A 27,545-nucleotide genomic window follows, 5' to 3' on the forward strand; every position below is an offset into this window, starting at 1 on the left:
CTGGAGCACACGAACCGCCAGCACCCAGCTCGGAGCTGGCTCACCCGAAACCGCTTCTTCCCATCAGCGGCGGCTCGCGGTGCGGCCCAACCTGACCGCAAGGGCTCCGAGCCCCCTCAGCACCTCCATGCCGCGCATGCGCCGCTGGGGGGGGATGAGGGCGGAGGAGCCGAGGTAAGCCGGGTCGTGCGTGTGTTCACAGCGGCCCTCACTTCGCCAGCCGCCGACCCCCAGCACGCATGCGCAACTGCCGGCGGAGGGAAGGGGGTGGGGCGGGGCGGGGCGGGGGCGGTGGCCGCTTGCTGTCATCCGCGCATCGCGCCTGCCGCCCCGCCCCTCCCGGCCCCTGGCGGGCGCCGGTCCGGTTGCCCGGGCCATGGATGGGTTAGTACCTGCCGCCGCCGCCCTGCCGCTGGAGCCGCGGCCGCACCGAGGGGCGGGCAGGGGTCCGCGACCCCCTGGAAGGCTTCACCTGGTGTCTCCTGGGGCGGGGCGCGGCCTCCGGGGGCGGGGCCGGCCCGGCTCCTTCCTCCCCAAAGCAGCTAGCTGGCCGCGCCGGGGGTGGGGAGAGGGGGGGCTGAGGGAGGTTCCCCCACCTCCCGCGGTGGAGGTAGCGCAGCGAGGGGAAAGGTGGGTGTCGGAGGGGGGCCGGGTTTCGGAGGGGCCGGGCTCGGGGTGGGGATATTGTCGCGGGCCGTTCCACCAGGTACTTGGGGACGGAGCAAGTCAGCAGCTGTGGCCGGAGGGAGCTGAGGGACCGGGAGCCTTCTCCGAGAACTGTGGTATCCGGCGCGTGTGGGTTCCTTTCTTTCCACTTTCTTCTTCTTTTTTTTTTTCTATCTCCCATCCCCTCGTTCTCTCTTTATTTCTTTCCCAGCGGAGTTGGGGGCGCGTTTCCTTCGTGCCGCTGCTTGCGGCTGGCTTCTCTCTGATAGCGAGGCCGGCGGCCGGCGCCGCGCTGGAAGCGCAGCTGCGGCTCGGGATGCTGCGGGCGCTGCGCCGTGGGGCTCGGTCCGCCCGCTTGCCTGCTGGCCGAGGGGGTTCCCGCCGCTCGGGTGCTGCTTGCTGTGGGGCTTTTAGCCTTATTGTAGGGTTACCTCTCTTAGCGTATTGAAAAGCTCACTGGCGCTCTGCTCTTGTAACGGTGAGCGGGCGTCGTGATGAGCTTTTAGAGATTGCAGTTCCATGTGGTAACTTTGAAGTTTTTTGTTCAAGTACCTTAATGTGGCAGAAGAAAGCGCGGTGGTGCTGCTGTCTGCAGCTCGTACCTTACAGAGGTGCATATGTGGAAGTGAACTGATTGACATCCATTCTGCAAGGTTAATCAATAATCAGAATGGTTATTCGTGTAGTCCTAAATGCATTTTTATAGACCGTGCTGAAGGCCTTAAGTACACGTAAGTTGTTACAGTGATAAAAGTTTATACAGTATGTCATCCTCAGAAGGTAAGAGTATTTCTGGCAAGTTTGAGTCCCATTGCTGCGGTAGCGTGATGTGTGCTGACTTCTGTCATATGTCTTCGTAAATTTTCTTAACTTGAAAGTAAATAATAAAGTTCAGTATGTGTACTGCCAACTTCCTTCACTAGTTTTTAAGGGCAAACATGATTGCTGGTATGTTTTTCCTTTGCCTATTGGTGTTTCAAAATCCAAAGCCTGGGAAGTTTGACCACAGGGGGAAATTTGGTGGACTCAGGAAACTAACTATGCCTAATGTCAGTAAAGTGCATTACTGTTTCTTTTATTTTTTCATCATAACAGTACACATACATGAAAATGGAAATGATCACTGAAGACAGTAGTTCTAATTTAATGTAAATACGTAGGTATTAAGATGGAGTGTGTCCTGGCCTTCAGCGACCTGTAACATCTTAAGTGCTCTTGAAATCTAGGAATTCAGAAACAGAAGTTAGGAGGACTTTTTATTCTCTTTTTTTTTTTTTCTCTGACAAATCAAAGCAGTACTGCTCAAACTTTTCTAGCATATTTTCACATTGCTGCAGTGGAAGCCTTGATAGGGAAACAGGTTTACAAAACCAGTCTTGTGTAAATGCTGCTTAATGAGAAAAAGCCAATAGTCTTAGGAAATATCTTTTTGGAGAACTTTATTCAAAAATATATCAGCATATTTTTTTTTTCCACATTTGCTTTGAGACTACTTTTTGGAAAATTTCAAAAGAAAATTAAGAAAGTTCTCACTGGAGTGAGAATCTCTTTTAATCTGTTAGTTGTGCTTATGAGTTACTTGTCATTTTATTTTAATCCCTTTGAGAATAATTTTTTTTCTCCTCTTAGGTTGTGGAATTGCTGTCTAAACTGAGTGTATGGTTCCTGTGGTCTTCCTATTATCTTTCAACTAGTATGATGAGTTTCTTATGCAAACTTCTTGAAGTTTTATAAGGGATTTGTTATTTCAGTTGAGAGAGAATAGAAAAAGAGGTATGCATTAGACAGTGTATTGCCCTGAGATGCTAATACTGAAGATAAGTAATATCAACCTTAACTTACGTTTCTAGTAGAAATAGTATGAGCAAATGTATGTAGTTCTTAAAATGTACAAATCATTGCAAAATAGCACCTTCCTGATAAACTTGCTTGTCAGAGAGTAAGGCAAAGACAAAGGGCACAGTAAAGGTGAATCAACTGAGTGTGTTTTTTTAAGAAATTTTCTTAAGCAGAACTTTATAGGTGTTCCAGTAATAATACAGGTGTCTGATAATAACTGCAGGTTTGAGTAAGCTCAGAGTTATATGTTATATGTGATTATTATATGTTATATATGTTATATATATGTTATATGTTATATATATATTATTGTTATATGTTATATGTTGCCTGTGACAGTTCAGGAAGCTGTGATTTTTGGTGATTTGAGGGTGTTTTTTTAGTAAAAGATACTAAATACTTTCTGAGATTTCAGACTGTTAGTTGAAGATGCAGGCTGTTAAAACTGTGATTTCCCTACCTAAAACTTTTTGTAAAACAGCTTCTGATTTTTTTTTTTTTTTGGTGGTTGTTAAATGGCCTTCAAAAGAGGAAGAGTGAAAGAAGTAAACTTACACTTCGTTTACATTAATACAGAAATTAATACAGGGCTTAATTTATTTCTGTGGAATATTGAGGCTGATTTAGATCCAAACCTTATATGTAGAGAGGACAACAATACATAAACACAGAGAAACAGTTTTTATTTGGATCAGGAAGATTTAGTAGAAAGCTGTAAAAAATCCACTGCTTTGTGGCAAAGAATTTGGCTCCTTATTTAAGACTATTGCATTTGGTGGAAAATGTGATTCAAGTCCACATAAGTAAGTTTGAAGAAGTTACTAATGGTATGAGCTATACTATTTTGTTGACTCTCGTAGGTAGCCCATTTATATATAAATATATATATTTATTTATTTTTAACTGAGGTTAGTAGCTTCCTTGTTGGCTAGTAAGGGGAAAAAACCAAGAACAACAGTAAACACAGCAGCAGAATTTATATTTGCAGGTTAAATTCAGTCCGGTACCAGATTAAATTTTCAGGTTTAACAGTGTTTCTGAATTTTGGAAGATGATATTCAAGCTCTTGGAGACGTCAACCACCTGCACATTGTTATCCTTAGGTTTCTGGTTTGCAAGCCTTTTATGGATTTATATTCTACATAGAATAAAAGTATCCTGTAGTTGCTTCAGTCCCTGTTTCTAACCCACCTTAAGAGCTTCTGAAAAATATCTAATGTAGACCTAGTATGAATTGAATTGTTTCTCCTTATGAGTTTGCGGTTCACTGAACAAACTTGTTTACTGTTATTATCTGATATAATCTGAAACAGGAATCACCTGTCACAATCGGACACATCAGAATAGCAAAATATGAATCAATCTTGTAGTTTCCTTACCACTTGTCGAGCTACTATTTATTTGATTTGGTATATAGTCAAGAAAATTGATCTGCTTAAGGTACCTGGTGGGGTAGATAAGCAATTAAGTATGCTGGGTTCTACCAGGAAGTATTTATTAAGTTTTATGCTGAACTAATCCTGTGCTAATTGAAGCATTCTGGAGGTATTAGGTGGTACACACAAGTGTGTTTAGGTTGACTTTCTTTTAAAGGATATCCTGATTAAACATAATATTGTGTCAAAACATGAGGATGGGAGTTGGTTAAATAATAAAAGTGTGCCTACAGCCGCTGTTTCAAGATACAATTATTAATTATTTTCTTTTGCACTCATTAACAGTTGCATGGAATTGCACTCTTGCTTTTGATTCCCCGCCCCTCCCCCCCCCCCCTCATTTCAGTGTGTAATAACACAGCATATCTTTTCAGGTCTGTAAATGTGACTTATGCTCAAGTAAGAGGCAGCATTCTGGACGTGGTGTTGCAGATTGGGTAGGTGAAAAGCAAAAAGTATTTTGACTGTTGCTGTTGATAACACTCTTCCCTGCTCGTGCTGCTTCCCTGTTAACTAAAGTTTTTCAGACTCAGGACTGTTGCCAGAATTGCAGCACCAACCTCAGCAGTGCATTTCTGCACACACTTGTGGTGTAGCAATTGTCATGTGTGGACTGTGTAGTAAATTATTCCACTACCCTGCTGCCTTGCAGGTCTTAGTGACTGCAGGGAAAGCTGTGAAAATACAAAGGTGCGGAATGGCATGATTGCCTCTGCTCACTCCAACTGACCGGGAAACCACACCCAAAATTTCCTGTGAAAGCCAGTGGTATGAATGCTTATATGATTCAATAATATAACCATTATCTTTGCAATGAACTTTCTTAATCACACAGTACTACAAGTAATTTAAGTTGCTGCCATTCTTACTCATGAAATGATATGGGGTATTATAATAGCATTTAAAGTCCAGGAGAAGACTGATCGTTCTGTCTCAATAGCAATACCAGAAGCAAAGGAATCAAAACAATGGTTCTGTATGTACACTCTAAGCAAGTATGCATGATACACATGGCAAGTGTATGGTGGGATCAAGTACACCCTAGTAGGATCTTACCGTTTAAACAAAAGATTAAAATCTCTTGGGAGTATGGTTGCATTAATTATGGGAATAAGAATGATCCAAAATCTGTTTGGGAATAGGCAGAAATAGAACCTCTGTCTTCTGGTTTGGGACAAGACCCAATGAAATTGGGGACTGGTAACCATTTTCCTGTCTTTAGGTGACGTGGTAGCTACATGTTCAGTGGCACATGAGAAGGATGTGAAAATACCTCCCAAGTGTCATAAAAAGCAGGTCACTGCAGATCTGTTCCACTGCACTTTGCAGTGATTTGGTTAAGAGTATCACTCCAACTTTTGGTTCTTGCTTACTAGGAAATTTCTAGACTGCAATACTTGGAAAAGACCATAGATATTTTTGAATAGAGGATTCAAGCACATTTTTGCACTTGTCCAGAGTGACAACATAACTTCAAGGGCTGCATTTGAATGTGCAAACTGTGCTTCAACCCTTAGAGGCAGAGATTTCTCTATCTTAAAGGTCTTTTTCAGCCTGAATGATGCTATTATTCTATATGCCTTCATCCTTTTGACCATAACATTTTCTAGGCTGGGAACAGTTATAATTCTGTTTGGCAGTCAGCATGAAATAAATTGATATTGCCACAGTGACCCCAAAGATAACTGCAAATTAAAGGAGTATAGTATCTGTAACATCTGAGTATTGATGTTTCTAGGTGTCTTAGTTTAATCCATAAATTATAAGTAATCCTTCTTGGTTTTGTTAGGCCTTCTTTTCCTATCTAGCTGTGCATGGCTTGATTAGGATCTTTTTTTCCAGTTCCATTTCTGTGGGGTTTTTTGTTGTTCATTTTCTCACTTTACTACCCACTATAGTGCATTCATTTTCATATTCTTTTTTTGATTTGTCAGTTCACTTGTTTTGATTTTCTAGTCTCTAATTTCTCCTTCTTGCTTCATGTTATAGAGATGAGCTATTTGTTCTGATCTTATGTTACCAGAAAAAGTACTCTAGCTTCATGTCTGTTCCTTCCCCCTTGTTTTGGTTACCTGTCCTTTCCCAAAACACAGCCAGTTTGAACTCTGTAATGAACTTCTGTAAAGTTATTCTGTGGACATTATAAGACCTTCGATGTGGTAGAAGCTGTAGTGCAAAACTCAGTTTCTGTGAAGGAAACTTCTTGAACTCAAAAGTAGGTGATCTGTTTTTCATTTGGTTTCTGTCAGTGCTAGCAAACTTGTTTCTGTGTAATAAAACTTGGTAGAGGTGTAGAAAAGCTTGTTCTCCTTATAAAGCTTGTCAGTTTCTGAAGATGACTACAAACTGTAGACATCCAGAGTCTCTTGAGCTGTTTGAGAGTTTTAATTTGTAATACCTCCCCTGCTCTCCTTGGTATTTCTCCAACAGACAACCAAGTATTTATACTTGTGCGGTGCCCAAGTGTGACTGAAAGTACAGGTGGCAAAACTACATATATTTTCCAGTCTTATAGGACAACTTAATGCATGAGCTAAAGTAGTGTTTAAAAGAAAGGTTAATGAGTATCAACATCACTTCCTCATAAACAAAATAAATTAGTATCTATAATTTTATTCATTTCTAGATTGATTTTAATTTTTGAGGGAGAAAAAAAAATAGTGATCTGTTGCTTCAGAAACTGAGTTGTCTTAATTTAATTGGGTTGAAAGTGTTATCTAAGTCTGTCACTGAAGAAGACTTTGTTGATATGTTATTTTCTTATATTCTGTAAACTATTATTTTGTCCACTAGTGTATGCCTTCCAATTTGTTGAAATACAGCTTGTGCACATACAATGGCTGTTCTCTAAAAAAAGAAAAAAACTGTATTGAAGTAAAATGGAGTGCTTTAAAAATGTAAGAGTAGCTTGAAAATAGCTTTTCATTGCTAAGTCTTCTGTGCAGCATCCCATAACATAGTTTCTGTAGGGAAATTGGTGTGCTAATGGTGCTGCTAATGGCAATTTTTGTCTTACCATCATGTAAGGTAAGTCTCAAGTGTATGCATGTATATTTGTATGTATATACACTAATGGTACTTGATTGTTAACGTAAAGATAGTTCAGTCTGTGCTGTGTTCCCTTATTGTCTCTGCTTTCTGTTGCTTGTTTTTGCTGTGTAATAGTTGGCCTTGGTAGGGCTGAGGACTGGACAATAATAACATAAATACTGTCTGTGATGAAGAATCGTCAAGGAACAGATTATGATTCTTTAGGCATTTTTTATTTTTGTGAACCATAGAGTTCACCTGTTTTGTGTGCAAAATCAACATTTTATTGCATGCATGTGACAAGCATGGCCTAGTGTGCTGTGAGCAGTGTTCTCTTGGAGGAGCTGTTTATAGGATGTATATATGGCACTGATTGCTGTTTCGGTATGTACCTTAAAATATAGGGAGAGAGACTCGTAACACATGGCCAGAAAAAAGACAGGTCTCAGCAGGATCCAGAGTTCTCAAAAATATGCACTCCAAAGACTAGATTAAAACTGTGTTGTAGACTAATAAGTGTTAATGGCTTGATCTTTAGCCAAAGCTGTCTCATTTAAAACTGTAGACTGCCCAAAGATGGTAACTTATATAGTTACCAGTACTTTATAAAATACAGAGAATATTAACAGGATGCATGGATTTAAGTATTAATAAAATTCAGGAGCTTTATTTGCTGCATAAGTTTTCTTCTCAGAATCATGTTTCTCCTATAGTTGGTTGTATGTTTATTAGCAAAAGGGTAGGGTTAAAACTAACGAAGTCATGCTTAACAGTGAAATGATTTTACTATTACTGTTATATCAGTTCACAGTGTACTTTGACTGGGGGAAATAATAATTTTGCCAGATAACTTGTGTATTCTACTGAGAATTGGAAGAAATGGAGACTGCTAGAGGGTGTATTATTGTTCATTTTGGGTGACTGGTGATACTTAGGAGAGGGAATAAGAGAGAAGAGCTTGTCTGTATATATTGAAAAAATGGAGCATTCGTTTATAGAATCATAGAATAGTTAGGGTTGGAAAGGATCTTAGGATCATCTAGTTCCAATCCCCCTGCCATGGGCAGGGACACCTCACGCTAAACCATGTCAACCAAGGCTTTGTCCAGCCTGGCCTTGAACACTGCCGGGAATGGAGCACTCACAACTCACAACTTCGTTGGGCAACCCATTGCAGTGCCTCACCACCCTTACAGTAAAGAACTTCCTCCTTATATCCAGTCTAAACTTCCCCTGTTTAAGTTTGAACCCATTACCTCTTGTCCTGTCATTACAGTCCCTAATGAAGAGTCCCTCCCCAGCATCTTTATAGGTTCCCTTCAGATACTGGAAGGCTGCTATGAGGTCTCCATGCAGCCTTCTCTTCTCCAGGCTGAACAGCCCCAACTTTCTCAGCCTGTCTCCATATGGGAGGTGCTCCAGTCCCGTGATCATCTTCATGGTCCTCCTCTGGACTTGTTCCAACAATTCTATGTCCTTTTTATGCTGAGGACACCAGAACTGCACACAATACTCCAAGTGAGGTCTCACAAGAGCAGAGTAGAGGGGCAAGATCACCTCCTTTGACCTGCTGGTCACACTCCTCTTGATGCAGCCCAGGATACAGTTGGCTTTCTGGGCTGCGAGCACACACTGCCTGCTCATGTTAAGTTTCTCATTGACCAACACCCCCAAGTCCTTCTCCGCAGGGCTGCTCTGAATCTCTTCTCTGCCCAACCTGTAGCTGTGCCTGGGATTGCTCCGACCCAGGTGTAGGACCTTGCACTTGGCAAAACACTTTAAACAAAAGATGTAGGCTTTCTGGATATGCGGGAGAATGGAAACAAACCAGGGTTATTTTAATGCCATGCTGTCTCCTGAGTCTCCAGACAGTCTGAGATTATGGCTTTGACCTCATTTATATAATTAGTGTATTAATACTGAAGATTTAATCTAAAGGATGATTCTTGCAGCACTAGTTTATTATTAAATGTTCCAAGAGATGAAGCAGAATTGGGCTGAGCAACAGAGACTGTTGCATGAAAGAGTGTCATGCAGTGAGAAACCAGTAAGAAACATTGCTAAGAAAGTGGGGAGGAAGGACAAGAACTGTGTGCCGTAAGTGTGACCATATTTTTCCTGCATGCACCTGTACTGTCCTAGAAAACATTAAGTAGTAATTGAAAATTGAGCTTGTGAACAGAAGTATTATACACTGTTGTTGATCTTGATGTGTATCTTTCATCTGTTCGGATAAAAGCTTATTCAAATCATACTTAATATATGCGATGCATGTGATCATGCAGACTTCCATTACTTTCTAGCCACTTGACTTCAAGTGTGCAATTCTTAGAGCTTTTAGTGCTAGAGTTATGTAATTGTTTGAGAACATGAATCTTCCTTTTAAACAGTAAGAAATTTCTAGCTTTCGTTGCTGTGAAAAAGCTTTAAATGTGAAGCTGTAAATTTAATACTCAAAAGACAAGCAATCCAAAACGTGTCTTTAGAGTGTCATGGTTAATTTAAAAATAGGATTTTTTTTTTTTTAATACTTTTTTTAGGCAATTTTTAAGGCTCCGAAAGTTTTTAAGTTAGAAAAAGTAGTTTCATGCTTTTAAAATGAATGATCAGTTGAGAGTCAAATCTCTTTGTTAGCATCCTATGAATTCATGGTGGCTTTTAGATGCATGGAAAGCAAGAATTTTTCTCCCCAGGTATTATTTGCTTAAACTAAGTTATGTATATTTAATTCTGCAGAACAATGGAAATCAAAGTTACAAAGTTACAAAAGTAGATATCTTTCATAATCCAAGTTAGAGCTGCTGATTGACACCAGAATCATGTTTATGCATCTTTATGTTTTCAGAAGGAACTGCGGTTAAAATTAACGGTAAAACTATGTTTCAAATAGAAATTCTGCAGAAATTTTTGTTGATTGCTATTGTGATCCTGCCAGTTGTTTTCTTTTTTAAATGTGTTGTGCATTGTTAAATTATTTCATTTTCAAGAGAAAAGAAAAAAATTGATAGCTCATCACATTTTTACTTTTATAGTGAAGTTTTTCTTTCTTTAACCTATTTACCTTTGTGATAATTTGCTAACATCTTCCATTTTCTTTTCTTTTTTTTATACTTTGTTTTAAAGTTCTCTTAGCAGTTTGTTTAAAGCTAGCAATCTCTTTGTACCTTTTCATATATACTCATTGCTACTTTTATTATAGCCTTTACTGGTTTGGGGTGGATTTTTTTCTTTTGGTTGGTTTTCTGAAACCGTATTGATAGTCATAAGCCTCATGGTTTTGTTCTGTTTATCTTAGCTGTATTTCTTTCTCATTTTTTAACTTTTAATAATAAAAAATTATAAACCAGATTGTCCAGTTATGAGACTTTTGTACTTTAGAAATACTTTGTACTTGTACTTTATAAGACTACATAAATTTTCTTCTGGCCAAATTCAAAAGAGGATGTTACTTACTGGATGTTTATGTCATGTAAGCATCTTCTGTGCATTGTAAAGCATAAAATGGTGCAAAACTATATACAGTATGACATCATACAGATACATTTGTGATTTCAAGTGAAAAACCTTGATTTTAAGGCAAGGTATCTTCTCACTGTATGGGACTTCCTTCTGTATAGTGTTTATTTACAGATACGCTCACACATTCAATTGCTTATTAAGAATTAGGTTGAAATTTATAGGAAAGCTTGTTTATAGTGTCCTATTGATTTTTTTGAAAAAGGAATATATTTGAAAGGAATGTATTGAAGTAACTTTCTCATGTATTTAAGGGTTTAACTAGGAAAAACGTTAATCTTTATTGCTGGTAAAGTTAATATTTAAATGATCAGTAAAAAAAAAAAAAACAAAAACAAAACCAAAACAACCCAACAAAACCCCCCAAAACAAACCAAAATACTACTGGAAAGTTCTTGCCCTGTATCAAGCATAAATACAAAGTATATGATGTTACAATATTCTGACCTGCGGAGTCTGATCGTGATGTTTCTTTTGGACTTTCTGCATCAAACTGCAGATGTGATACACTGGGTAATGATGTATCTTATTTTAAATACTCAAGTAGTCAGTCCCAACTGTGACAGCTAGAAGTATAAAGATTTCTGCACATCTGGATGCAGACTTAGCATTACTGATTTTTTTTCTTTAGTAATAAAAGAAATTTAATGATGAAAGTCTGTGAAGTATCATGTTATTGTTCAGTTTAACTGAACAGCAAACTGTTAGACTGGTACCTCCAATGCAGTTCTATACCATGTCCTCATTAGACTGTAAATGTCTTTGATGCAGAAATGGAGTATTTTGTAATTTTCACTTCTCTTGCTCGCTCATGTTTGTGCAGTTAGTGAAGCAATAGCTGGACCTTATGTTCAACTACGCTTATTCAGAGACCCTAATATGTTTAGGAAAAGACAAACATCTTTGATATTCATAGAATCATAGAATAGTTAGGGTTGGATATTGGTGATGCTTGTTTAGCAGTTCTGCTAGTGTACATGCCAGAAACCTTCTTGTTTTGCTGCAAAAACAGAAGTGTTACTATCTCTAAATGGGAACACCCCTCAATAAATTTGAGAAATTAACTTTCAAACTAGTGTTATTTTAGTAGCTATTTTGAATAGGATGTATTAGTACACTGGGAAAGGAAACAAGAGGGACATGCAACACATAAATTATTATTCTGACTTTCAGATTAATTACTTTCCGGTTAATCTATTCTGTTTAACTGAAAGCCAAATTAGTGTGCAAAGCGTTGCATAAATAAGTGGGGAAAAGGTTTTTGGTAATATGCCTGTCCCTCCTGTAGTCTTGTGTATATTACTTCATTTTCTGAAGTAATTTTTGCTAATAAATTATTCTTAAAGGGGAAATGCTAAAATGCATGGAATGCACTTGTTTTATTATATAAAAGCAGCTGCTCAGAGAGAGGAGAACAACTTGTATTGAAAACTGATCTGTGGATCACTTCAACAATGCTACTTCAACATTGCTAATTTTGAGTTTCCTTTGATTTGGTTTTAGGTTGCCTGGTTCCCCATATGTTGTCTTATATCCCAAATATATTACCTGATAGTGATGCAAAAGGATAAGTCAGTTCCTAGGACTGTGTGATGCTGTTCTATGACAAGTGCAGATAACAGTTTCTCTTTGCTTGTCCTTCAGATCACTAATAGCGGGAGAACACTGCTGAATTCTACCTACTGCACTAGGAGCAAATTGATGAGAGTTAAACTGTCCTTAGTTTAATTTATATTTCACACCATTAAGACAATCTTCATATACAAACAGTAGTTTGAATAGCTGTGGGAAATGCAGAAGTGTGTCATTTTCTTAAAGGCAGGAAAAAGTAAAGTGAAATTTTAATATTTACCTGTTTCCATTAATATTGTCAGGATCAGGAAGGGAAGGCAACAATAATGATGTACTTAGCGAGTTGTGCTGACTGATTTTGTCATGCCTTCATCACGGAAAGAGAAATTACTTTGCCTTACAAAACAAATGAAAAACAGTTATGTGGAATAACCTACTATTGTTGTTTTCCTGCTCCAACACTTGCACGATTTTTCAGACCTTAAGGAGTAGAGAATTCAGTGTGTTTGTGTCCTAATATAAAGCAGAGGTATGTACTGTAAGGTACTTCCAGCTTTAGAACACCTTGGCAGTGGAAATTTCTATTTAAAATGTCGAGGATCTTCATCCAGGAGCATTAGAGACCTAAATTTCCTTGTGTTGGTAGTCTGCGTAGAGGTCTCTTCATCTAAGCTCAAGCTAACAGGCTGAATCTGTTTTACTTCATAGAGTAGTTATGCAGTTCTCTGAAAACAATTAACTTTTAATGCAGATAAATGCTTTCAGTTGAAAGTTAAATGACTGTTATTTTCCTTTTTACAAAAAAATGGGAATGATGCTTTTCATAATTGAAAAAGTTGCTTAATAACTTTTCAGTTTAATTCAACAATATGGTACAAGTCTACATATATATATTTGAAGCCCTTGTAAGCAAAGGCTGAAGTAGACTCTTGGATGTGAAAAGCACTGAGCTTCATTCTTAAATTTGTACTGTCAACTGCAGTGTAACTTCCAGGAGAAAGGGAGAAAGAATTAACTTGGGATAACCAAGTGAACCAGTACATACAGGCACTGTCACAGACAGTAGAAGGGGCAGAATTTGGTTTCTGTATGTAGCCTTCCATTCCATGTTTGAGCTCAGCCCAGAGTCCAAGAGGTTGTCTTGTGGGATATACTACCCTGGATTTGGAGAATGCTGAGGTTCTTAATGACTTCGTTGCCTCAGTCTTCACTGGCAAATGCTCTGACCACACCACCCAAGTCTTAGAAGGCAGACGCAGGGACTGTGAGAATGAAGACCCTAGGCCAACTGTAGGAGAGGATCTGGTTTGTGACCATCTTAAGAACCTGAACGTGCACAAGTCCATGAGACCTGATGAAATCCATCCGTGGGTCCTGAAGGAGCTGGCAAATGAAGCTGCTAAGCCACTGTGCATCATATTTGAAAAATCATGGCAGTCAGGTGAAGTTCCCAATGACTGGAAAAAGGGAAATATAACCCCCATTTTCAAGAAGGGGAAAATGGATGATGCGGGGAATTACAGACCAGTCAGTCTCACCTCTGTGCCTGGGAAAATCTTGGAGCAGATTCTCCTGGAAGGCATGCTAAGGCGTGTGAAAAACAAGGAGGTGGTTGGTGACAGCCAGCATGGCTTCACTAAGGGGAAATACTGCCTGGCCAATTTGGTGGCCTTCTGTGATGGGGCTATGGAACTGATGGACAGGGGTAGAGCAGTAGATGTCATCTACCTGGACTTGTGCAAAACGTTCAACACTGTCCCACACAACATCCTTGTCTCTAAATTGGAGAGACATCAATTTGACAGACGGACCACTCAGTGGATAAAGGACTGGCTGGATGGCTGCACACAAAGAGTTGTGGTGAATGGCTCAATGTCCAGCTGGAGACCAGTAATGAGTGGTGTCCCTCAGGGATCGGTGTTGGGACCGGTCTTGTTCAACATCTTTGTCGGTGACATGGACAGTGGGATTGAGTGCGCCCTCAGCAAGTTTGCCAATGACACCAAGCTGCGTGGTTCAGTTGATACGCTGGAGGGAAGGGATGCCATCCAGAGGGACCTCGACACACTTGTGAGGTGGGCTGATGCCAACCTGATTAAGTTTAACCGTGCCAAGTGCAAGGTCCTGCACCTGGGTCGGAGCAATCCCAGGCACAGCTACAGGTTGGGCAGAGAAGAGATTCAGAGCAGCCCTGCGGAGAAGGACTTGGGGGTGTTGGTCAATGAGAAACTTAACATGAGCAGGCAGTGTGTGCTCGCAGCCCAGAAAGCCAACTGTATCCTGGGCTGCATCAAGAGGAGTGTGACCAGCAGGTCGAAGGAGGTGATCTTGCCCCTCTACTCTGCTCTCATGAGACCTCACTTGGAGTATTGTGTGCAGTTCTGATGTCCTCAACATAAAAAGGACATGGAACTGTTGGAACAAGTCCAGAGGAGGACCATGAGGGTGATCACGGGACTGGAGCACCTCCCATATGGAGACAGGCTGAGAAAGTTGGGGCTGTTCCGCCTGGAGAAGAGAAGGCTGCATGGAGACCTCATAGCAGCTTTCCAGTATCTGAAGGGGGCCTATAAGGATGCTGGGCAGGGACTCTTCATTAGGGACTGTAATGACAGGACAAGAGGTAACGGGTTCAAACTTAAACTGGGGAAGTTTACATTGGATATAAGGAGGAAGTTCTTTACTGTGGGGGTGGTGAGGCACTGCAATGGATTGATCAGGGAAGTTGTGAATGCTGCATCCCTGGCGGTGTTCAAGGCCAGGTTGGACAGAGTCTTGGGTTGCATGGTTTAGTGTGAGGTGTCCCTGCCTATGGCAGGGGGTTTGGAACTAAATGATCTTAAAGGCCTTTCTATCTATCCTTGGTTCAGCAGTAGCAGTCATTTTTTTCCTTCTTAGTAGCTGGTGCAGTGCTGTGTTTTTGACTTTCGGCCTAGGAACAGTGCTGATAACACTGATGTTTTTAGTTGTCGCTAAGTCATGTTTACTCTGACCAAGGATTTTCTACGTCTCATGCTCTGCCAGGGATGAGGGGAAGTCGGGAGGAAGCAGAGACAGGACACCTGACCCAAACTAGCCAAAGAGGTATTACATACTGCAGCATGTCATGCCCAGGATGTAAAACTAGGGGCAGTTACCCAGAAAGGCTAGATCACTGCTCAGTCGGGCTGGGTATTGGTCAGCAGGTGGTGAGCAGTTGTATTCTCTTCCCTTGTTATTTCCCTTGTCATTAGTATTTTTGGTGGTAGCAGTAGTGATTTGTGTTATACCTTAGTTACTGGACTGTTCTTATCTCAACCCATGGGAGTTACATTCTTTCGATTCTCCTCCTCATCCCTCCAGGAACAGGGTGGGGGGAAAGGGGGGGAGTGTGAGAGAGACTGCATGGTTCTGATTTACGGCTGGGCTTAAATCACGACAATGTAGATGGGATCTGGTGTCCCTTTCATCTTGGGCTTTGCCATTTTAAGGAATGGAGATATTAAGAACCCATATGGACATTTGTGGGCATTTGGTATAGCAGCTGTGGATGTGAGCAAAAACACCACTTTGCTGTGTTAGCTGTCTGTCATTGCAGGAGTAGGGTAGGTAGCAGGACTCCATCAGAGCCAGCTGCATTGCAGTGCACAGACAAGAATATAAACCTAACAGGTATGTTGGTGTGTTGTGTAAGATACTTGGCCTATCCCATAAATTATCTTATTGTAGAAGTGGAATATCGATGAGTAGTTACTTGCACCTCTTCACCTTTAGCAGCCCTCTCTGGCCAGTGCAGTCACCCAACAGGGATTTGGATTTAACCATGGAGTATAGAGATCTGAATAAGGCAGCAGCACCCTTGAGTGCTGCAATATCATTATGCTAGAACTACAGTATAACTCAAAGAAAAAAAAAAGTGCTGCCTCGTATTTGACCATTGGCACAGTTAGTGTGTTTTTATCAAATGCTGTGCACCCTGAGTATAAATTGCAGTTTGCCTTTCCTGGAGGGGAGCACAACAGACCTGGAACCACCTACCGTGGGGATGGAAGCATAGTTCCAGCATCTGTCACAGATTTACCCAAATGGTTTGCAGGAGTACAGTGGCCCAGATCATATGGGGTATGCTGATGGCATCATAGCTTAGGGAAACACTGCCCAATGGGTGGATAACAAGGATAGCTGAAATTTGACTGAATGTGAGACTTGCAATCAAAGAGAAATGAGGTGGAGGGACTTCAGGACTAGAAATACAGTTTCTGTGTGTCAAATAGCAATGTGGACACCACTGTCTTCATACTGACATGATTAATAAGATTGTGGCAAGTTCCACCGATAATGTAAAAGGAAATTAGTTTGTTGTTTTGTTTTTTTTTTTTGAATGGTAGGATTTTGGTGAATATACATACAAGATAAAGTCAGTTCACTGTGACTGTTCCAAGTCACCAGGGAAGAAACCACAGTTGAGTGGGGCCTGAGCAACAAAATGCTTTTGACCAGATAAAGCAAAAAATTGCACATGTTGTTGTGCTGAGATGTGTCAGAATGGGTCCAAATGCCTGAAATGTACTATACACAACTACCAGACCAGTCAAACCAGCGGAGTTTATGGCAGAAAGCACACTGTGGCAGAGAGAGAGACAGAAGTGTTCCTTGGATTCTGAAGCCAAGGCTGCTGCCAACCTAAGAAAACTATATCCTAACAGAAAAAGAAGAATGAACCATCTATGTGCGAGTCTGGGCAGCATCTGCAGTGATGGAGAATAAATTCATGACTGCTGCTTGCCCTTTGGCTTCTGGTACTGGATACTGAAAGGAAAAAATGCCTTCAACCCACCATCTACTAAGTTCAACCTGCACTGATGGACAGCCTTGCTTACTCAGTGGGATCAGATGGCGAAACAGGGACATCCAGGCCTTATACAAGAACTGATAAAATGGCCCATAAATCATGATCCAATCATAATGCAGGGTACTACCCCGTGCTCAGAAAACTGGAATATGACAAGCTCTATGCCTTTTGCAGAGGTGGTTCTTGTCACGTTATTGATGGTTCAAGACGAAATGTGCTCTTTGGAGTCCTGTTCAGTAGGTGGTAGAAATACATGAAGCTGAAGGATGATCAGATCAGTACTTGGAAGTCATAGCCACAAGACTGTCCACTGATGTAATGTTACAGAGGAAGTGGCTTAGGTTATGCCTGTGTACTGATGTTTGGATGGTTGCCATTGCCCTTTGTGTGTGCCATTGCCCTTATGAAAATAATGACAATACTGTGGGAAGGACCATTTTTAAATGGCAAACCCTCAGCCCCTGACTCAGAGGATATAACCAAAACTTTTTACAAGGGCATGTAGTGATAGGACAAGGAGGAATGGCTTTAAACAGACAGAGGGGAGATTTAGATTAGATATAAGGAATAAACTCTTCACTGTGAGGATGGTGAGAATATTTGTTTCCTTCACAATGATGACTTGTACCACACAATGAAAATCAACATCTAAGTGAACATCTAAAATTAGTTTCTTTTTACATTATTGGTGGAACCATTGCCACAATCTTATTAATCATGTCAGTATGAAGACAGTGGTGTCCACATTGCTATTTGACATGCAGAAACTGTATTTCTAGTCCTGCACAGGTTGGCCATTGAAGTTGTGGCTGCACCAATCCTGGAAGTGTTCAAGGCCAGGTTGGGTGGGGCTTTGAGCAGCCTGGTCTAGTGGAAGGTGCCTTGCCTTGTGGCAGGGGGCTTGGAACTGGATATCTTAAAGGTCTCTTCCAACCCAAACCATTATATGATTCTATTTTGTAAGTAGACAAAATCCTGTCTGTAAACATTTTCTGACCTTTTGTTTATCCCTTTATCCTCTGGTCCTGCAAGGTGTTTCACAAGGTCAGAACCAATAAGGAACACATAAGGAATGGATGTCCCAGAAGCATGGAAGTTTGTTACTTGGAGCTTAGTTTGTACATTAATATAACCTTATTCTGCAGGCTAACTGCTATAAAATTTGGGAAGGCAGTCTAGAAGTCAGTGAATTCTGCAGTGAATTTTGTTGTAGGCATATGTTACTTGATTATTGGTATTAGTGTTCCCCTAAAGGGAAGTTTGATTAAAACAATTCACCTGTGCACAGGATAAAAGTGTTTTAGGGACAAATGTAATTTCTACTTCTTCCTTTACTTAGATGTTGATTTTCATTATGTGATGCAATTCGTCACTGTCAGGGATACACTGTATTAACACACTTACTGAAGTGTTTAGTATATTCATATCTCTGATGTTTGATCTTGCTTTTGGATATGTATCATGTGGCCTTTTCTACTTCAGTTAACTTGTGTTTGTGTGCATGTATGTTTGTGTGGTTCTGGGAGAATATTTTGAGAAAATAATCTTGTATGCTTGTTTTCTTCTTAAAGTCTTTCCTGGGCATCACTGGTTAGAGTATTAGATTCTTTTTTGTGATTTTTTTGTTTGTTTGTTTGTTTGTTTGTTTTTTCAGACTGACCTGATAGAAATGTTCTTGTATTTTCAGTTTATATAGGAATTGGAATGCTGATAAAGTGACCAAATACTTTACATTTTAAATACTTCTTAGTTATACAGACAAAAAGACTCTTGCATTCTTCCTGATCATGTTGCTAATGAAAACCCATGGTATTTATACCTGACTTACGTTTAGTTACCTTTTTATTTTAGGAAGAATGGAACAATAAAATTCTTACGATGTGTGGAAAGTACAGAAGGGAAATGCCTAGGTCATATTTAGGGCAGGGGGCTGAGGTCCTTTTGGAATTTATGTTTTCACTTTTTCTGCTATTGTAGTTGGTGAGTACTGTTAATAGTAGAAAAAATGTTCAGTTAAATATAACCTGAATTCTTCAAATACCAAGTACCTGGATTTCTGGTTTCTGCTACTATAGTGAGGGGTAAACATGAGTATTAAGTGGCAATAATGGAACTGACTGCATGCAAAATGTTGAAAATGCTTAAAATACGACTTCAGGGATTTTATTGTCAGAGCTACATTTCTTTACTTATTCCTTATGTATAGAATTAGAGTACTTGTTTTAAGTTTGATACTGCTTAATCGATTTTTAGTCAGAGTCTGCTGAAGTTTTATGCCTCGTATGTTGCATCCAAAGACAGAGAGTTGGCTTTGCGCTAGAATTATACTTCAGAACTTTCATGTAGTGTTTATACTTTCTATTTCTAGAACATCTGTTAAATTGTGGCAAGGCAAATATTTAAAAATGGGGAGATGGTGACCTGGTTTGCCAGCCTGCTGTGGATATGGAAGTTGCTGTTGTGGGTGCTTGCCTTTATGGATAACCTGAAAATATGCAAGAACAGTTGGATTCTTCTTTGCCTCCTTGCATTTTTAAGATGTGTCTCTAATGTAGTTAGCATTTATGTGGTTTTTTAAAATAACTTCTTTTGTTTTTTAAATTTTAAACTGCTGCATCAATCTTAAAAAGCAGTTTATATTTCTAAAAAGAGGAATAACTATAAAGACAATAGCACAAATGTGTGTAATCAGTTTTATTATTGATAATTTTTTCCAGCTGTTTTATAAAAGAGTGGTGATGTGATTCCATGATTTCTACTATTCCATCATCTACATTGCAAAAGTTAAGATGTGATGACTGGACAGTTACTAGAATGACTTTTTATGCACTTCTTGAAATTGTTGGATTTTAAATTCTTCTAAATACTCAATGTAGCATATTTTAGGCTGTTTTTTGGAACAGTAATTAGTTTGTTGCCATGTAGAATCTTGTAGAAAAACACACAAAACTTTGATTTATATGCAGGAAGAAAGGTGCTTTTGAAATAATTATTTTCCCATAAAATTGGGCCCCCTTTTTTGTTGTTCTAGCTATGTTACAGTAAAAAAAACCCCATGATCATATTCTTCTGTTGACTTAGAAGTAATAGTCTAGAAAGGCGATTAGCTATATTCTAGGAAAACAAACAATATATTTCAGATTCAATATGGGATAGTCCCAAGGAAACTTATTTGTAATTAATTAAACTGTACTGAAGAATTTGTGACTATCAAGGAAGAGAGGAGGAAAACACTGCAGTTAAAAGTTGGGTGAAAAAGATGGTCTTAATTACTTGCAGCCTTTTTTAAAATGAAAAGGCAGTTTATAGGAGTCTCTGTTTCCAGAAATAATGCTGAATAGATACCTGCCATAGTTCTGACAAGTGGACATGTTCTGAAGAAGTATTTTAGAGTACCAAACTATACACGACTTGAAAAGACTTTAGAAACCTAGAGCTGTTGACTTTCAGATATTTGTTACACTTCTTTGCTATGAGTGCAGTATTTTTTTTACTTGAATTGCAGAATCACTAACATGTATTACTATCAGAAATTTAAAATCATAGAAGAGCTTAAGTAGTTTCAGGAAAGGCATCTGTTCCTGTAGTCTGAAACTGTGTAATATGCCTTATTTATTCAGGGAAATTGACCATGGTAGATACAGAAGAATTATTCATTTCATTAACCTATCATTGAGTGCTACACTTTGTAGAGGCCCCTTACTGAACTCGTTACAGAGCACTATAAATGTTACCTGTTTTTAAAGAAATGTCCAAAATCAAATTATGCTTTCCAAGCAACTGTTTATAATTCCCACAAGCAGTATTGTTACTGAATGAAACTATCGTGGTGGGGTGGCCTAGAAGAGATTAATACTTCTTGAGAAGTTTACATACATTTTCTTTTGGAATATGCTAGAACGTGATCTGAGAAAGCTAAATTGTCTTTCAGATTATGGTTGATTTATAGACTTTCTGTATTACCTGTGATAATAAGTTCTGGTCTTTGCAATTTGTTTTGAAGATCTGCTCATCAAGGTGTTCTATTGTAAATCCTTGCAGTTAGTTAGTATTTTCTGTGGTATCCTCCAAGAATTTTGCCCAGAAATCAGTATCAAATTTATCAGGTGTATTTTCATGTTCCAAACCTACAAAGTGATCGATGCTGTAAATTACTGATGCTGGCAGTGAAATTTAAGTTGAAAACAATTTTTTTCTTTGTAAATTATAAATTTCATGACATATGTGTTTCTAACAGTTCCTAATTTATGCATTTTTCTCATTTGTAGACTTAATACCTAGACAACTTAGACTAATTTGTAAATATCTCGCACATTTTCCTTCCTTCTGCAAAACCAGTAACTGCATAGCTTGCCAAAGTAGTAGATTCTGGTTTCTGCACTAAGATACTTATTTGAATCCTGAGTTGAATCAATTAAGAGAACTTTTAAAAACAGAAGAGATTGGATTCCCCCCCCCCCCCTTAAGTCTGTTGTGGTTTTGGTTGGTGTTTTTTTTTTGTTGTAGTAACCATTTAATTGACAAACTTTAAAGAGATCAGTTTAAAATGTGACCATCCAAAGAAACATTTCTTGATATGTATAATGTATGGTGTACTCTGCTCAGCTGAATAGGCTGCTCTTTATATTAGCCTATATTTTTATTGCAAATGGATTTAACTGGTGGCAACTGAAAAGAATAAGAATTGGAAATTCTTTAAAACATATTGTTTTTATTTTTTTTTCTTTTTAATGTAAGAAATGGTTTTGCAGAGTGTTTGTCACAATTAAATGTTGCATTTAAACATATTGTTAAGATGCAGTTTTGTGGTTAACAATAGTAACCACAAATACTGTCTGTGCTGCTGCCAGAGAGGAATGAACACTGTCGTGCTTTTCTCTATCCTACACTAACACTTGTGCTCCTTTATGAGCAGCTAAATATGGCTGAAAAGGTTTTTCACCACCCTAAACTGGTCACAGCCTTCTGTTGTTAATGACCTTCCCTACACTAGAGAAGCAGCCTGAACTCATGGTTATGAATGAAAAGAGCCAAACTGCTCTCTTAAGCGCAGACAGCTGATAAACCAGCCCTCTATGAGCTGTACTTCCACAGCCAATACAAGCCAGAATGATGGCTTGCTGCTGCTAAATGATGCTTTCTTAGTCCTGTCTCCTTCAAGTATCTCTACCCCTTTCTTCACACCGGATTCTGGCACTTTTCAACCCCTCTTTTAGCTGATTAACTGACATAACTCGGCATAGAGTGCTGCCAGGTTGGAGGACTGAGTCATCTCATATAAAATCTCTTAGAGACCAGAACTGACACAGGATAAACAGCTCATAATCATGAGCTGGTGGGAATACTGGGGCAAGGGTAATGGAAACCTCTCCTTCCACCAAAGTCCCTAGGTGGAAGGACTAAGGTCCCACCTATAGGGGACCTTAATCTCAGTTTTTTAATGGAAGTGTTCTTACAGAAGAGTGTGGTGAAAGTTTCAGGAACCTTAACTGCCTTTTAGAGGTGTTGTGGTATTTTGTTTCTTTTTGGTATTTTGAAGGACTTTTAGATGCTTGACTGGCCATACAGTAGCAGTCTTAAAGAGTAAATAGATTTAACTGGCATCTAGGCACTGATTTTTGAACGAAGAACTTGTAGTTCTCAAACTATTTTCTGTTAGAGCTTCACATTGTCAGCATTCCCAAAGCATACACTTAAATATTCAGTATTTTTTAAAAAAGATATGATCCACCATCAAGTTCTTAGGACAAGAATTAGGTTTTAACAGTGACATAAGTATATTTAAATATGTCTTTAATTAGTTTTGCTCAAGGTCCACTGTGTCCAGTCACAAATGCTGTCTTTATCTGTGTGGTTGTGTGTTTACTTATGTCGAAAAGCAATGTTGTATTGTAGACCCGAAGCTGGCAGCCAGCTTGTTTCTTTTTGTAAATGTTTGCTATTCTTTTAAAATGTAAACTGTAGTATAGTAAATATTAAGAGAAGTAAGAAATGTAACACAGCTGAACATGCTAACTTCTTGAGAGAGAAGGAAAATTTGTGTGATTGGCACATTTTCCTGAAAAGTGAGTTCACAGCATTGGTTGATAATGGGTACAGAAAGAGGACATTTTTGGGAAGAATAAATTACAGGAGTTTTTGCACTTTTGTATCAAGCTCTTTCTCTATAACAACTTTTAATAGTAATCTTGTATTTTATTTTTCAGCGTGGACCTGACGAGCTTCTTTCTTCTGGTGTCAGTAACAGGACTTCTACCATGAGCACTCCTACTCAAGCTGCGGGTATACAAAAGAAAAGATTTTTATCACAGTTCATGAACAGTGTGTATTTTTCTCTGTAAATTAATTTTATGTTTTTGGGGAGTGGGGAGAGTGTGTGTGTGTGTGTGTGTGTGTGTGTGTGTGTGTGTGTGTGTGTGTGTTCTTTATGGTCACCATGAGCATCCTCACCAAGCCTGAATTGTAGTCTGACTCCAACAACCTATTGGAGTCTAGCCAACCTAATGAAAATACTGGGGAGCTCTGAAGTCAGTTGTCCTTTTTGGCTGACTGCTTGATCTGAAAACTCCTGTAACTCTGAGTGAAGATGTAAAGAGAAAATGTTGAGCTTGCCACTTAGCTCCATCTCATTGCCTCTGATAATGAGTCAGAACCCAGGAAGTATTGCTTCTGCAAGAGCCTCTCATCTTAAACTAAAGGCAAAATTCCTGATAGGTTTAATTTCCTGCTTTCTTTGGTCAAGCAGTCCTCAACATAGTAAAGTCAAGGATATCTTGTCCTTTTGAACCTGAAAAGTAGATTTCATAAAACAGAATGGATTGTATGGGTTGTAGGGCTTTAATGGTATTATACCCCGTTCTGTCTTGGTACTGATATGACTTTAATATGATTTTGTTTGTCTTAAAGTCTCAGCCCCAACAAGAATGCCACATGTTTATATATTTCAGAATGCACATGATGCCATTTAGAATTTCATGCTGGAAATATCAGTGTGTATCAGACTTTTCTGTTTGGCAGGTGGGGGAATTACTTAACTTGGCTTCTGAGTGTGGCATGGTTGAGACTGGTAAAAATGTCCTCTCTAAAGGTCCTTATACAGAATTACTTGTGTGAACTGTTTCTCAGCCTTAGACTGTACTCAAAACCTACAGCAAAATATGAAATTACTTACTAAGCCTAAACAGGTATTTTTTCTTAATCTTTTCTGATTCTCCTTGGAAGGCTAAATGTAGCACATGAGGCGTAAAGGCTGTCTCTCTTGATGGAGTGAAGCTGTTTGTGGCATATAAGTGAAAAAAAGAAAAAAAGACAAACAATACTGTTTCTTCCTTTAACTTAAGTAGTATGCAGTTAGACTTGAGTACAATTTCCGTCAAATAGACTGTCTTTAAATCAGTTTAGAATTTTTTTTCATCAAGTCTCATAAGCCTCTGGAGCTTGCTGTAGGACAATATCTTACTGGGATCTGTAGCTTGGCTAATGAATTTCATTTTTACTACTTTTAAGTTATTACTCTATTGTGATAGCATTGAGAACTATATGCCTGTTCTAAATGTGGTGTTTTGCTTAAAAGTGCTCTCAAGGACTGCAAGTCATCTCCTTGAAATGTAACCAATGGTCACCTACCTCTTAGAGGATCCAAATAGGCATATATTAAAAAAAAAAAAAAGAAAAGAAAAGAAAAGAAAAGAAAGAAAAAAAGCATTTTGCTAAAGTGGAAGAGTTTAGAATCTGCATGGATTTCATGCCTTACTGCTGTCTATCCTTTCCAGAGACTTTTTAAAATTTGCAGTCATCTGGGACAGTAGGCTTTTTTTAATTTAAAAAAAATAAATAAATAAAAAATTGAGGTAACAGCTGAATCCACACCATGCAGGAAGATCAGTTAGTAATAAGTTAAAAAAAATCCACAAAACCTCCTGATTACTACCTTACCCTCTTCTGTGTAATTAGCATTTTGTAAATATGTTACATGGGCATTTGGGAAGAAGTTACTATCCTCTCTACCTGTGAGACTTGAAAAAACCCACCAAAAACCAAACCCAAAAACCTCCCCTCAGCCCCCAAGAAAACAAACAACCAAAAACTAAACCAAAGCAAAACAAACCTATCACATGCTCCAGTTGTAGTGAGGTTTGGAACAGATAAAAGGAGTCTTCTTAAACTGTCCTTTGTTTTATACATGAAACTTTCTTAGGATTCAGAGAGCTATAAGTAAGCTAATGTCAGTGCTGAGACAGCAGTTAATCTTTTTTTAGGTTTTGGTACTTACATTGTGTAATAAGTTTGCCTTGTTTGCTTGTCCATTCCCCTCCCTAAAATATTTTAGATAATGGGAATGACAAGAAGAAATTTAAAGCAGACAGATCACTATGCTCTCCTTCACGTGTCCTTCATATTCGTCAAATTCCAAGTGATGCTACTGAAGCAGAAGTCATTTCATTAGGCATTCCTTTTGGCAAAGTAACGAACTTCTTGAGGCTAAAACGAAAATGTCAGGTATGTAATTTTTAATGTTTCTATTATAAGAGCAAGGCTGGAGATGTAGTTCATGTTATGACCCTTTCGATACTGCATTTGCCTGCAATGATTGCAACAATATCTTGACATTTCATTGACAGCTCAAGATTCTAATAATTTTCAAAGGTGAAAAAATGCACTGATACTTATATTAATTTTTAATACATTTTTGGATTAAATAATCTAGTAACTTGTTAGTAATATTGCTAAACCTTATAGCCACCTTGTGTAAGTATATACAGATGAGAAAGAACTATGCTGTTACTATTGAAGTTGACATAAGTCTTGAAATAACCCACCTGATTAAATAACTAACATGCATGTTAACTTTTTAATCTGAAATAAATTGCTTAGGGTTTTTTATTTTGTTTTTTTCCTCTTAGATCCAATAGCGTAGTTCACATTATGAATAAACACTGAAATGCTAAAATAATAGGCACTAATAAAAAAATTATCTGCAGCAGTGAGCGGGGTTAATATGCACAAACTGATATTTAGCATCTTGTTCCTACTTTTTCAATCAATATGTGTATCTGCTACTTACGTAGTAGTGCTTGCATTCAGGAATCTAATAAATTCATTAGCAGTGTGGTATTTTTAGCTGCATTGCTTCCTATATGTCATACTTATCTTTAATGACTTACTGTACTTACAACGTTTTGAGAAAACCCACAGATCAAATATCCCCTTAAACATGCATTTTAATGCTGAACAAATCAATACTGTACATTCACATGATCATTTTCTAGTAAGAGTAGAATTGGGAATATGGTGCTTTGATGCTTCGTTCTCTCCTGTAAACAACACAACACTGAAAAGTGCTATGTATTGGTTGCAGGCATTATTGGAAATGGATTCTGAAGAAGCTGCTGCTGCTCTGGTGAACCACTGTAATTTTTCGTTACCTCATCTCCACAGTCAGCCTGTTTATATTCAGTATTCCAAGCACAGAGAACTTAAGATTAAAAGTTCATCATATCAGGCTGTAAGTATAGTATTTCCTTTTACCAGGATAGAATTGCATATCAGTTGTATGCTGCTTTTGGCTAAGATAGTTAATTTTCTTCATAGTAGCTTGTGATGCTTACATAATATCAAGGCCTTTTCTGCTTCTTACACTGCCCTGCCAGTGAATGCACAAGAAGTTGGATCAGCCCCCACAGCTGACCCAAGGAATATTCTATACCATATGACGTTGTGCTCAGCAATGAAAGCTGGGGGAAGGAGGAGGAAGTTGGGAAGTTTGGAGTTACGGTGTTTTTCTTACCAAGTAAATGTTACGCATGATATCCTACTTTGTAGGAAATGTCTAAACACCTGCCTGACAGTGGTAAGTAGTAAAGGAATTCCTTATTTTGCCTTGCTTGCGCATGCAGATTTGCTTTGTCTATTGAATTGTCTTTATGTCAATCCATGAATTTTCTCAGTTCTACCTTTTCTATTCTCTCCCCACACTGCTGGGGTGAAGTGACCAAGCAGCTGTGTGGCACTTGGCTGCCTATCAGTATTAAACCACAACTTTAGTAAATAAACAGAACACTTTCCACTACACCAGTAGTCAAATTCTAATAGATATTATTTCTGTCTCTTGTTATTCAAGCAGTAACTTTTTTCAGACAGGGAGTTCTCTGTGAAATTACTGTGGAGGAGCTCAAGCTCAAGCATCATTCACCCTGATGTGCAGAAAATCAAATGAAGGTGGCAGGAGAACTGCTTGTATGAACAAGGAGCTCCTGACTGAACTCTAACATAAAAAAGAGGCAGTTACAATCACCTGTCCATACAATACAGAGGACATTATATTGTCCTCTGGAGGAGTAATATAGAAAGCATTGTCTGAATACGCAGGGATGTGATTAGGAAAGTCAAAGATCACATGGAGTTGGCTCCAGGAGGAATGTGAATGTGGCAAGAATGGCCCCTCAAAGTGAACCAGGAGCAGGTGGAAGATTTAGGGAATATGAAGCCTGCTGCTGAATGGGGGAAGGAGCCCTGCTTGCAAAGTAAATGAAAAAGGGTGAAGTGCTGGATGCTTTCTTCTCAGACTTTAATGGTTACAACTTGCCCTTCAGAATACCAAGCCACTGAGGACAGTATGTAGGTCTTCATGAAGGAAGTAGAGAAGAATCTCGCTA

At 39.0% G+C, this 27,545-nt stretch overlaps 1 protein-coding gene across 1 annotated transcript in view; it reads left to right on the forward strand.

Annotated features, from left to right (window-relative positions):
- Positions 1-982: 982 nt before the first annotated feature.
- PTBP3 (polypyrimidine tract binding protein 3) overlaps positions 983-27,545 on the forward strand; it is a gene marked incomplete at both ends in the record, with an annotated part of 46,736 nt that continues 20,173 nt past the window's right edge. The window contains 4 exons of the mRNA XM_080638324.1: positions 983-1,087; positions 23,097-23,172; positions 25,220-25,389; positions 26,249-26,395. Of these exons, the coding sequence (XP_080494450.1) occupies positions 983-1,087; positions 23,097-23,172; positions 25,220-25,389; positions 26,249-26,395 (498 nt within the window). The remainder of the gene's footprint in view (positions 1,088-23,096; positions 23,173-25,219; positions 25,390-26,248; positions 26,396-27,545) is intronic.

This window comes from Psittacula echo (genome assembly GCF_963264785.1).
Source record: "Psittacula echo genome assembly, chromosome: Z".
Taxonomy (NCBI): domain Eukaryota; kingdom Metazoa; phylum Chordata; class Aves; order Psittaciformes; family Psittacidae; genus Psittacula; species Psittacula echo.